General features: G+C 36.6%; 1 protein-coding gene across 2 annotated transcripts; it reads left to right on the top strand.

The window, feature by feature from the left end:
• Nucleotides 1–10,980: 10,980 nt before the first annotated feature.
• Nucleotides 10,981–13,619, top strand: LOC127117738 (vegetative cell wall protein gp1). 2 transcript variants are annotated; one of them, XM_051047844.1, is made up of 4 exons: nt 10,981–11,456; nt 11,636–12,674; nt 12,741–12,959; nt 13,090–13,619. In XM_051047844.1, exons 1-4 carry the CDS (start codon nt 11,279–11,281, stop codon nt 13,418–13,420), a joined length of 1,767 nt encoding a protein of 588 aa, XP_050903801.1. In that variant the 5' UTR covers nt 10,981–11,278; the 3' UTR covers nt 13,421–13,619. The 2 variants fall into 2 exon arrangements, with proteins under 2 accessions (XP_050903801.1, XP_050903800.1); XM_051047843.1 differs by having other exon boundaries at nt 11,636–12,959.
• The last annotated feature ends 420 nt before the right edge of the window (nt 13,620–14,039 follow it).

The raw sequence follows: 14,039 nt of genomic DNA, 5'->3' as shown, positions 1-14,039 counted from the left end.
CTTACCAAATATGGGTTTAGTTTGATGTTAAGTGAGCTCTTTGATCATTTGGATCTTGATGGCAAAAGCTTTAAGGTAAGTTAAATGAGTTTGAGAGAACGTGAGTTGAGGGAGTTTGAGACTTAATAGGTTTTGAGAGTTTTAAGAGTTGTGTTATGAGAGAGGATTTTGAGAAGTGAGGAAGGATAAAGGTTTGGCGCTTTTTTTTATTCAAACAACATCTGAAGATACATCTTTGTAAGTTACACGGAGGTGCATTTATGTCAGCATTTTTGACATGGCCTTAGGGCCTAACTCAAACGAACGTGATTGGGGTGCGTCCAAAATTTCATTTCCGGAGTCTATGGGTAGTTTTGGTTTTTCACTAGGGTGAGGAAACAATGCCTAGGGTGCCTTAATCAATTACCCAAAAAAAAGTGGTCCAAAACCTGCACAAACCTCAAATAAAAAGAGTTGGTATACAGACATGCCTGGCCTTATATGTGTGCAAGTAGAACCACCTTATAGGGCATCGATTATTTGAGGACCTCATATTCTATGTTAGTTTTAATATAAGGGGGTATGTCATAACACCCAATGTATTTCTCCCAAATTCTATGAAAGTTCAAAAATGACTTTGTCCAAAACTTATCTTTTAACGCAACATTACATTTTTTTGTTCAGTTAACTTCATGCAAGAAAACTCAAACGAGTGTGCCTAGAAATGAAAATTCGGACACACCATACTTTCTAAGCAATTTCTACCTGTGCATACCACGAGTTAAACATAGCACCTAGTCACTCGGAGACCTTGTTATTTGAATCAGTGTCACATCACAATAATGAAATTCATCTTCCAACACCTAATGTGTCCCACGTGTCAGATACTGAACTTTCTCTCTCAAGTCTTGATGCACCTTCTCAGCTAGATCACCCATTGACACTTCACCATTAGTCTACTTTACCTATTTCGTCGAGCCTCAACACTATGAGTAGTAACACACCAGGATATTTGTCACTTTCTTTTCATAGTACCACAAGTCACATCATAGTCTCTCTAGTTACTAATGCTCATCCTATGTTAACGAGAGGTAAAACAGACAGGTTTAAACCTTTGGTATGCATGGTTCACTTTGAGCCCACCATGTTTAAACAAGCTATGATCAGTCCTGAATGATTACATGCCATGAAAACTAGGTATGACTTTGTCCTAAAAAATAAGACTTTGACCCTCACACCTCTACCTCCTCATAGAAAAGTTATAGGTTGCATGTGGGTTTTTAAGGTCAAAGAAAATCTTGATGGTAGCATAAACAAATACTAGGCACAACTCGTAGCTAAACGATTTCATCAATGGGAAGGTTTTGACTTCCATGAAACATTCTCGCCCGATAGTTAAGCCCATAAGCATTCATGTTATCTTAACTTTAGCCATCACACACAAGTGAAACAATCAACAAATAGACACAAATAACACGTTTCTTAAGGGAGACCTTCATGAATAAGTTTACATGCAACAACCACCAGGTTTAACTGAAGTCAATTCACAGTTAGTTTGCAAAATCAGCAAATCCATTTATCGTCTGAAGCAAGCTCCATGTGCATTGTATGAGAAGTTGCACTAAGCTCTCATTCAATTTGGTTTTTCCTCGAGCAAGTGTGATCATTCATTATTTGTGTATAATCACAATAGTAATACACTTTATGCCCTTGTTTATATGGATGACATTTTAATCATCGGGTCTTCCTCTAAACTTATTCACGACCTTATTAACAAACCCAGTCTGAAGTTTGCCCTTAAACAACTTGGGGCTTCTCGATATTTTCCTGGCGTTTAAGTGCACAGTCAACCTGGTGGATCCTTACTGCTGACACAAACCAAGTACATCCATGACTTGCTCAACAAGGTAACTATGAATGTAGCCAAAGGTGTCCATACTTCGATGATGAGTACCTGCAAATTGAGCAAACATAGCTCAAATATTTTTTCAGATCAACTACTTTATAGGTTCATAGTTAGAGCTCTCTGATACCTCACTCTTACATATCCTGGCATTGCTTTTGCAGTAAATAAAGCATGTTAGTTTATAGAACAAGCATTGGAAACACATTGGTGTGCAATCAAGTGAATACTCTATTACTTGAGTGGCACGACAACACATGATTTAATGCTTGTTCTGGCTGCTACACCTCAATTCACTATTCGTACCTACAATGATTTAGACTGGGCTAGTGACCCAGATGATCAACGATCTACCTCAGGATCATGCTTATTATTTGGCCATAACCTTGTTTCGTGGAGCTCTAAGAAACAAGCCCTAGTTATTCGATCCAGCACGGAGGCAGAATACATGACACTTGCGCACACAACCTCTGAGTTGCTTTGGTTGGAATCTCTTTTTGTTGAATTTCACATTCTCTATTCAGTTCCCACGTTATTTTGTGACAATCTAAGTGATGTTATGTCATCTCACAACCTTGTTCTACATGCTCGAACAAAGTACATTGAGCTTGACATTCATTTCATTTGAGAAAAACTTATGGCTAAACGTGTGCAGATCCAACATCTTCCCAATTATGTTCAACTTGTTGATATTCTTACTAAACCACTCCCCACTACATTGTTTATGGATTTCATAACCAAACTCAAGATGTTGACACTTCCATCCCCATGACTTTATAAAAGGATACTAGAGAAGTAGTTAGAAATTAATTACATATGGTTAGGGTTAGTTGTTAAAGTAACTAAGAAGTTAGTTACAAGCTAAGTAACTAACTTCCATATGTAATAACTAACAAACTCTAGCTATATAGAGATAACTTCATATCCCAATTCTAATCAATCAATGATCAACATAATATCTCATGCATAACTAATGTGAACCCCTTGTTTCATCTTCTTCCTCTCATAATCTTCTTCTTGATTATATGCTACTTAATGTAACTCAACATGATCATTGATCAATCCCTAAAATAATATATATATATATATATATATATATATATATATATATATATATATATATATATATATATATATATATATATATATATATATATATATATATTATATATATATATATATATATATATATATATATATATATATATATATATATATATAATAACCAACCTTTAATAGAAATCTAAAGTAATATAAAGTTTTATAGTATATATTATTTGTTCGGCGCAGTAACAAGACTAATTTTGTAACATAGCAAAAGTGTTGCAATTTTGGGTAATACTATAATGTAATAAGTCATGTATTCGATTCTTGAAAACAAATTTTGAAATTTATTTATTATATTTTATAAATAAATAAAAAATGGTCATATAAGAGCTTGCAACTACTCTCATGCTTCAAAAGCAACATATATTAACCGCTGCAACAAATTAAGTTTTTTATTAATTAAATATATTTTATAGGAAATTTTATGAAAAATTATGGTTCCACAATTAAATATAAGTGTGTTTTTATTTTTGTTATTTACTATAAAATGATTTTTGAAGTATCACATTCTTTTGCTAAACAATATTTTTAATAAAAGAAATTGGTTTGTCCCTCCTTGTCCCATTATAAAATTAGCATAGTTAATTATTTGTTTGTTTGTTTTCGTAACAGGGGTATGTATGTTTTGTCTTAAAGGATTTTTATCTAAATATATATGCGCATCAAATATATTTTGTAATATTTATGGAGATGGGACCCATGCATATGAGGTATGATGCTCGTTTTCAATTGAGAGGGTTACAACTTTTAACCGAAATATCATGTATTTATAATGGGGAAGTTGACATTTCTAATTTTTAAATATATTAAATTGAGAGTTATGTATTTAATATTAACTAATTATTCATTTTGAAACAACTTAATTCGACAAAGTAATAATTATTGAGTAATTTTTAAGGTGTTCATAGGTCCGGGTCGACCCATGAATCTGTTGTCCCAAATCAATTCAATCTATAAATTATTCGAACTCATTCATTTATGGGTATACTCACCCAATCCATATAATTTGGTTTGGGTATCGGGTTTGAGTTTTGCAACCCCGGACCTGTTGACCCGATCCATTGACGTGACTTTAATAATTTTTTATTTTTTTATTATTATTTTAAATAAAAATATAAAATTAACATCTCACTAAAAACCATAACTTTTTCAAAAAAAAATATTCTCCACCAATAATACTACTAGATCAATAAATTTACGAAATTCTAAGAGTAAATGCTCTTTTTTATTTTCTTTTGTATCCTTTCCAACTTATGTATTTTAGGTAAATAGTATTTTGTTGAATTTTATACTATTATAATGTGTTATGTCGAGTGATGAATTTTATTAGATATTATATGATGTGTTTCATTGAATTTTAGTGTTATAAATGAGTATGATTGTATTGAGTCGTGTTACATTTTTGTTAAAATCAACAAAAGGAATCATAAAAAATATATATATATTTATTTGAAACACAATTCGCAAATCCAACCCAACTCAACTCATTAATGAACGGGCCGATTCTTGTCGGTTTGACAACGGGTTGAATGATGGATCCAACCCATTGAATTTTGAACGGGTGGGATAACGGATTAGGCCAAACCCGATCCAACCCAACCCGCGTACTCCCCTAATAATTTTGTATCTGTACCATTAATTGTGAGACATTAACGGAGACAATATACCATGTTACAAACTATAACTCAACAAATTGAGTTATTTTCGAAAAAACTTTACCTCTTATTACAATACAAAATGCTCTGAAAAATATTTATTGTTGGGACCAAACCAATGTTTGATTTCCCAAAATGCGAGTTCGGTGAGGACTCATGTTCATTACTTTCTCAACAATTTTGTGCAATCTCGCTCACCATTCTGGTTAAATAATTAAATAATACTCTCTCTAATCTTATTTATAAGAGAAAATGATCTTTTTAGATTTATTGAATAATCAATGTATCTGGTACATTATACTGTCTAGATATATTAATTATTCAATAAATTTAAAAAGTAAATTTTCTCTATAAATAGAACCTTAGATTAGATTGGTAATTTTAGATTGTTAGGTCTTTTTCTTAACCACTTCATTTTTAGTGGTCTCTTATTTGATAGATTGTGGATTGTTATTTCTTTTCATTAACCATTGTATTCTTATTAGTGTCGTACTTAAGAGTATCCTATATCTTTCTCTTAATCACTTTCATTACAAGTTCCGTGTTGTATTTGAAGAAATCGTAGATTGTTATTGTTCTAAATTGGAATTAGAAATTGATAGAGATCAAATGAAATAGATTTTTGATACAATAGAGTAAGATTTGTTAGAAGATGTAATTTAGTATTTTAGCAGGTAGATGTATTTGACATAGTTATATTCGACAACATATGTGTTGAAGTGTAAGCAAGTTAAATTATGCAGTTAGCAAATTGTATGTTGTTGTAAATCAAATATAGATAAACTTCATGTTAATAATTTTTTTTCTTAATATAGTTTTCTCTCTCTTCTCTCTCTTGTTGTTCTTCTTCTACATTATTCTTAAAAATCCTAATTATTCCAACAAATTGGTATCAACAAGCCCAATTGCAAGTCAAAGAGAATTTATAATGGCAAACGATAACACAACATCAACGCAATTTTCAGCGAATCTACCAGTTCTCAAATGCGAGATGAAAGTCATCTTCATATTTTAAGATGTGACCGAAATCGTGAATGATGGAGTACCTCCATTGGAAGTGAATGAAAATGATGTTCAGAAGGTTGCGCACAAGGAATAAAGGAAGAAAGATGGAAAAGTTTTTTTCTTGATTCACCAGTGTGTGGATCCTAACATGCTCGAGAAGATCATTGAAGAAGAAACATCCAAAGGAGCATGGGACAAGTTAAAGAACTTGTACGACGGAGATGAAAAACCAAAGACAGTGAAATTGCAGACGCTGAGAAAGCAGTTTGAGATAACACAGATGAAAGAAAATGAATCAGTTGCTAATTTCTTCTTGAGATTAGTGTTACCCACGAATCAGATGAAAGCATGTGGCGAATCGATCAATGATTTGCAGAAGATTGAGAAAGTGTTGAGATATTTGATTGTAAATTTTGATTACATTGTAGAAGTTGGAAGAAAAGCTTATGAAGGTGTATAATGGTGAAGGAAGGATGATCCTGAAGGCAGCATTGACAGATAACAAAACCTTCAAGGTAGAGATCAACAAGGTTGATCATCAATATCTTGCTCTGAGTGATGTTAAAGATAATAATTGGCTATGGAGTCACATGTATGAATACCTAAACTTCAGAGGTATGGGTATGCTCAACCAGAAGAATATGGTGTATGACTTACCTCAAGTGAAGGAACCAAGTCAGGTGTGTGAGGAATGTTGTAAAGCAAAACAGGCTAGAAAGACATTCAAACATGACGTGTCCATAAAGTCGAGAGAAAAGTTGGAGCTTGTTCACTATGATGTGTGTGAACCTTTTGAAGTAAGGTCGAAGAAGATAATTGCTATTTCCCAACTTTCATAGATGAATTCTCCAAATATATGTGGATTCATCTTATTGAAAGTAAGAGTGGGGTATTCACTCAATTCAAGAAGTTTAAGTCGCATGTCGAGAAACAAAGTGGATGCAAGTTAAAGAAACTTAGAACTGATGGTGGAGGTGAATACGCCTCTAGAGAACCTGTAAGATTTTGCAATGAGAAAGGTATAAAGCATGAGGTCATTGCATCCAATACACCTCAACACAATGGTATAGCTGAGAGGAGAAACAAAAGTATATTGAACATGACTAGAAGTATGTTGAAAGCTAGAGAAATGCCAAAGAGATTTTGGGGTAAAGCAACTTCGACAATAATATACATTCTAAACAGTTGTTCAACCAAGAAGATAGTCGATAAGACACCTTATGAGGCTTGGACATGACTAAAGCCAAATGTTAGTCATCTTAGAGTATTTGGATCAATGAGTCTGACCTAGGGAACTTGTCATGTTTCTTAAGGATGGAGTTTAAAGATACTAATGAAGAAGTGTTTATGCACCAAACGAAGTATGCCCAAGATATCTTGAAAAGGTTCAAAATGAATAACTATAATGCAGTTATCACACCATTGGAGACTAGAGCAAAGTTGAGAAAGGATACAAATGTTAAGTTTGTAAGTGCAACATTGTACAAGAAAATAATTGGATCCTTAAGGTATCTATGCAATACCAGGTCAGATATTTATCGAAGTGTTGGATTGTTGAGCAGATTCATGGAGAAGCCACAAAAATGTCATCTCACTGCAGTCAAGAGAGTACTAGGATACATCAAGGAAACAATTGATCATGGTGTGTTGATGCCAAGTCAAAAGACCAGCACAAATGCAGAAGCACATGGCTACACTGATTCAGATTTCAATGCAGATCAAGACGTGGAAAGGAGTACAACATGTTACATATTCATGATTAGAGGTGCTCCAATCTCTTGGAGCTCAAGAAAATAAAGCATTGTGGCTTTGTCGTCTGGTGAAGCTGAATATGTGGTTGCATCATATGGAGCATGTCAAATAGCATGGATAGAGATGCTGCTCAAAGAGCTCAAGATCATGGAACCTAAGAAAATGAAGTTGTTTGTCCATAACAAGTCAACTATCGTCTTGGAAAATCATCATGTGTGTCATAGTCGAAGTAAACACATAGAGATAATGTATCATTTTCTTAGGGATCAAGTAAATAAAGGAAATCTTGAACTTGAACATTACAAGTCAGAACGACAACTAGCTGATATACTCACCAAGCCCCTTGAAGAAAGTCAGGTTTGATGATTTGAAGAGAAGCATTGGGATGTGAAGCCTCGAAAATATGAATTAGGAGGTGTGTAAGAAGATGTAATTCAATGTTTTAGTAGGCAAGATATATTCGACAGAGTCGAATTCAACATGTGTGTCGAAGTGTAAGCAAGTATTCAACAGAGTCGATACTGCAGTTAGTAAATTGTATGTTTTGTTGCCTATATATAGGTGACGTTGTAAATCAAATGTACATAGATTTTACTTTAGTAAAATTATTTTCTTAATACAGTTTTCTCTCTCTTGTTCTTCTTCTTCTTCATTAGTCGCCCATGACTCTTTCTCCTTTTGCAAGGACTCAGACAACCCCTGGCTCTTGGCATAACTCTCCTTGTAACGTTTGAGCTTTGCTCTCAGCTCATTTTTGACTTAATATCGTCTCTCCCTGTCAACATGTTTCAACATCAGGCTCATTAGCAAGTGATTCTCTTTCATGTCAAATAACTTAAGGGTCAGTTTGGTGTTTAGATCCATATAGTCGCCCAAAAATTCTTCAGATAAAACGAGGTGGGAGCCTGTAAACTTGATGAGGTCAAAACTAGGGTCATTCCACAAGGAATACTTGAGAGGCGGAACCTCGCAACTAGGAGACTTCTGGACAAATGCATCCTCTGGGATAGGCGGAACAACTTCAGGCCCAACAACACCCCCTCAAGCTTTTGGGTCTTGGCGTTTGGTGAATAAATGGGTGGGCTTTAATCTGCCTTTTCTCCCCCTTGATAATCACACCCTCATGATGGTTGTGAAGGCTATCAGTTTCCTTAGGCGATGCTTGATTTTGTCCCGTTTTTTCTTCCGCTCCTCTAAAGAAATCTTAGCCATTTCACCTGCAATCCAATAAAAAAAGGTCACATACCGTCAAAGAGTACATATAAAAGCATCAAAACATCCAAGCTTACTCAGGTACTCATTGAGGAATTCATCGCCCTATTGCCACCGCTTAATCAGTACACGAGATTCAATGACGTCAAATTTCTCCAAGAGGCGAACCATCTTAGTCTCGTCGGATGTAAGGTACTTATAGTCGTACCCGACGATCTCCACAATGTTATTTACCCATGCCAAGAGGAAGAGAGGGGCGACATTTACCCCTATAGCAACTTAGGAACCCTCTCACCATTTCACTTGTACAAACATGTCTTCCTAGTTCTTGTAATGATTGAAGTAGGATTTGAATAAGGCTTTTCCCAAAACCCTCCTTTGGTAGAAGGTTTAGTGGCATGGAATGAAAAGAACATCCCTACAGTGGGAGGTACCCCCAACCCTCAGCACACAATTTCAAATGCCCTAACAAAGCCCCAACTATTTGAGGCACTCTGAGAACGCGCAATATTAATCACTCTTATAACTTGTGCTTCAAAATTAGAAAAAGGGAGAATGACTCTCGTGCTTTTAACGATGGGGAGGTAGAAAAGAAAGTAAGATAAGTCACGAGGAATGACCATGTTAACCCTTTCTATCGACGAACAAGCCTCTAGAATGATCATCCCCTCGTCATCCGAAGAGGAGACATCGACGTGCTGTAGAAAGGAGATTATTTTCTCCCCAATAGTGTAGAAAGACTCAAAATATCTGGTCTCCTTGGGAACTACGGCGGGGCGACCATTAACTCTTTGTTTTTTGGGAACACATAAAACAAAAAGAAATCATTACCACCATCGCAATCGCTACTAGAACTACTATAGCTCTCAATCTCACGAAATTAAAAGCTCTACGTCAGTCTAGGGCTCTACGAAATTGTCTATTTCTAAATCATTAACCATTGTTATTATGAAAGAGATGGAGAAGGAATCGATACCTGAAAGGGACTTGAATCGAAGGAAGTTGGAAGGAGCTTGCAGATGGTTGTGCGAACAAAGTAAGTAAAGAAAATGAAAAAGGGAGCAAATTAATCCTTTTATAAGAGAGTTAGAACTACACTCAAAAGTCTTAGGTTTCCCCTCGAAAAGCTCATAATGACCCTGACACATGCAAGGACCAGGTATATTTAACGTCTCAAGATAAATCATCATTATTTACATAAAATATAATCGAGTGTTTTCATCACTTGACTAATGTTTGATATCCCTCACCTAACACACAATATACACATGAGACACTTGACAGGGGCTTGAGCTTAATGACTCGCCCCCTAATTAAGGAACTTGCCCCTAACTGAGGGACTCGCCACTAATTGAGGGAATCGGCCCTAACTATAGGGTTCGCATGAAAGGTTTAAAACAATGTGGAAAGGAGCTTAATCTCTTCACCATTTACAAAGTCCTCGTACTTAAGGGCGGTGTAGTGATATATTTTGCAAACGACCCGCATGAATGGTGCGAACCTACCCCTGTTGGGCGCCCGCCTAAAGGGTGGTGCCTATGCATGACCTCCACTCGCTAAATGGCTCACCCTTACAGGAAAATGGAATAATGATGTGTATACAATTCGTAATCATGTACGGAAAAAGTCATGGTCACAATTCTCTAAATAGGCAGCCAACATGTTCCCTAGGTGGGACAATTACTACTTCCTAGAAACTCAAAAAAATTCAGGCCCATGAGCCTTTTATAAATACCTCACCCCAAAGTGGAGGGGCAATATGATTATTCACCAAAGAATACCCCTGTAACATAGCTTATCACCCTCGTGAACTTGCTCTAACCCCCAAAAAAAAAACACCATCTTAGTTAAATTTGATTTTTTTTTAATAACTTCTAAATAAAAATGAAACTTTTTATAATATATTATTCCTTTTTTTTAAGAAATGAACCACTAAAACCGTTTGTAAAAAAAACAATGAAACATACTTTATCATTAAATAATTATTTAAATTTTTTTTATCAAACACATGAAATTTTATAAACTTAAAAAAAGATCAATATATTTTAAAAGATATTTGACACCGATTAATATTATTAAAAAAAACCACGAAACAAACTCTTGTCGTCATATTATTAAAACAAAAAATTATATATATATGAGTATGAGTTAACTAAGAAAATGGAACACTATCTAACCATTGTGTATGAGTTACAATTAATAACCGCAGTTGGAAAATGAGTATACATGCATCACTATAAATAACAGTACTATTTACATGCCTACTACCAATGCTACATTTAATAACCAATGTTTGGTCCATTGTAAATAAGATAAAAATAAAATAAACAAAAGGAAGAAAATTAAGCTGTAATTATACTATGATCAACACAAGAAACAAGGTTAGTATTTAGAGGAAAATGTGCTGACACATTCACAGTTCAATTTCATGCAAAATGTATTTTTTTACACTATTTTAGAAATCTGATATACATTATTGCAGAAAGTTAATGTAAATATAGAAGGAGTAAATGCACCCTGCAAAATATCAACTAACCCTCACACTCTTCCACCTGCTAATATTTACTTCACTCACTTCCACCATTTTATAAGCACTTCTCCAGACCAACTTATTCTTCATATTTTCTCTCTTTTCTTTTCTGAGAGTTCTAACAAGGTAGTGAAAATGGAGAGAAAAAGAAGCAATGCTGGTTCTGTTACCATGTTTGTAATGATGGTTGCATTGGTTTCTCAGAACCTTGTTATTGTTTCTGTTATAGCAGACAATGTTAAGGATGGGAAAAATGAGTTCGCTCCTGTGGCTCATGCGGAAAGTTCTCCGTCGGGTTTATCTAGTTCGCTATGTAATTCTCTAACTTTGCTATCTTTGTTACACTTTTTTATTTAAATGTGCTTATTAATTATATGATTTTGAAGTTTTCTTGAAAGCTACATTAGATTAGTATGTTATTTATTATGTTGTTATAGTTGGTTTGGTTTGTTCTCGCATGTTGTGTAATATGTTGTTTTTGAATTGTTGAAGGTGAACATAGTCCACCATCTCATCACTCTGGAGGTGGTTGTGGAAGCAGTAGTCCTCCGCCGTCGCATGGTCATGGACATGGTCATAGTCCACATCATCATGGTCATGGAAAATCACCGCCGTCGTCGGGTAGTGGAAGTTATAGTCCAACCCCGTCAACTCCCACGCCGTCACCACCCTCGGGTGGTGGAAGTTACACTCCAACGCCATCAACTCCAACTCCGTCGCCACCATCGGGTAGTGGAAGTTACACTCCTACGCCATCAACTCCCACACCGACAACACCTTCTGATCCAACACCGTCGTCTCCTCCAAATTGTGATCCAACCCCATCACCCCCCGAGGATGGTAGTTACACTCCAACCCCGTCAACTCCCGATCTATCACCACCATCAGGTGGTGGTGGAAGTTACACCCCAACACCAACAACTCCCGACTCTTCACCACCATCTGGCGGTGGAAGTTACACTCCAACCCCGTCAACTCCCGACACATCACCGCCATCAGATGGTAGTGGAAGTTACACCCCGACACCAACAACTCCCGACCCTTCACCACCATCTGGTGGTGGAAGTTACACTCCAACCCCAACAACTCCCGACACTTCACCCCCATCAGATGGTAGTGGAAGTTACACCCCAACACCAACAACTCCCGACCCTTCACCACCATCTGGTGGTGGAAGTTACACTCCAACCCCAACAACTCCCGACCCTTCACCACCATCAGATGGTAGTGGAAGTTACACCCCAACCCCATCAACTCCCGACACATCACCGCCATCTGGAGGTGGAAGTTACACGCCAACCCCATCAACTCCCGACACATCACCACCATCAGATGGTAGTGGAAGTTATACCCCAACACCAACAACTCCATCAACACCCCCAACTAGCGACTGTGGATCACCGCCACCAGTTGACTCTACAAGCCCAACAACACCATCAAACCCTCCCTCCGGAGGTTACTACACATCACCACCATCAGATCCTATAACCCCAACAACACCGTCAAACCCTCCCTCCGGAGGTTACTACACCTCACCACCATCAGACCCTATAACCCCAACAACACCGTCAAACCCTCCCTCCGGAGGTTACTACACCTCACCACCATCAGACCCTATAACCCCAACAACACCATCAAACCCTCCCTCAGGAGGTTACTACACTTCACCACCAACTTATGCAGATGGTAGCCCCCCAACACCAACCAGTTACAGCCCACCAACTTATGGCGGAAGCACCCCGACCGATCCTAGCACCCCCACTTACTCCACACCACCTTACCTTCCTGCACCATCTCCCTTCACTGGTACATGCAAGTAAGTTCCTTCCACTATACTCCGCCGTAACGTAAAACCTTAAGCGTGTTTTAGATCCATGCAAATATACATATTTGGACTTATAACTGTTAAATAACATTTTCCTACTTTTTTTCCCTAAAAACTGCAGCTACTGGAATAATCACCCACAAATCATCTGGGGATTACTCGGCTGGTGGGGAACCTTAGGCAGTGCATTCGGTACTTCCAGCGTACCAGGATTAGGATCAAGCCTCAGCTTGCCACAAGCACTTTCGAACACAAGAACTGACGGGCTTGGAGCACTATACAGAGAAGGTGCAGCTTCCTATCTTAACTCCTTGGTGAACAACAAGTTCCCTTACACAACCGAGCAAGTCAGAGACAGATTTGTATCATCACTCGGCTCAAATAAGGTTGCAGCAACACAAGCTAATCTCTTCCGGATGGCCAATGAGGGGAGAATGAAGCCTAGAGCATGATCTTATTAGTTTGTTTTATGTATCAGTTTATCGAGTTCGGTTAAGTTAAGTATATTATTATATCTAAGACTTCTACTAAGAGTGTTTTGCATTAGGTAATTAATTACTTATCATGTGTTAATTTACCTATCATGGATTCAGTGTTAATTAGTTTTTATATATGGTTTCTCAGTTTTGAATAAAGTTAATATTTCGTTGCTTTCGTAGTTCAAGATATTGATTCAGAAGACTCAGAGTACAAATCGTTAGTATAAATGAAACAAAGTTAAATTCAAGACAATCTTTCAAAATAAACTGACTATTATCTATAAAGAGCAACCCAGAAAAGTAGCTCTAGTAGTCTAGAAAAGATGATTGTTCATGCAAACATGAACATGATTGGGGGGAAACATGCAAACATGTGCAATGTCAACATTTATTGTAAAGGTGTCTAGTATTGTTGTTTCCTAGTGAAATACAATGCATTTTTGTGTGGTTGTTGTGGTTGGTGGTGAATGTGTGTAGAAAAAGAGAACACATGGACGATCCAAAATGCTGCCAAGGTTGCCCTTGCATGAAAGAGTTGAAGATCCATGTGATCAATTAATGTCATTTTAAGTGCCTTAACAGGATGTGTACA

The sequence above is a fragment of the Lathyrus oleraceus genome, chromosome 2 (genome assembly GCF_024323335.1).
Source record: "Lathyrus oleraceus cultivar Zhongwan6 chromosome 2, CAAS_Psat_ZW6_1.0, whole genome shotgun sequence".
Taxonomy (NCBI): domain Eukaryota; kingdom Viridiplantae; phylum Streptophyta; class Magnoliopsida; order Fabales; family Fabaceae; genus Lathyrus; species Lathyrus oleraceus.
The sequence above is the reverse complement of the archived record's forward strand: the minus strand, read 5'-3'. Positions and strand labels throughout refer to the sequence as shown.

Bases quoted from the DNA above. Each gene is read 5' to 3' on its own strand.
- LOC127117738 (XM_051047843.1), top strand. From the start codon at position 11,279: ATGGAGAGAAAAAGAAGCAATGCTGGTTCTGTTACCATGTTTGTAATG. The intron at 11,457-11,635 runs GTAATTCTCTAA...GAATTGTTGAAG, and splicing joins GGGTTTATCTAGTTCGCTAT to GTGAACATAGTCCACCATCT. The intron at 12,960-13,089 runs GTAAGTTCCTTC...TAAAAACTGCAG, and splicing joins CCCTTCACTGGTACATGCAA to CTACTGGAATAATCACCCAC.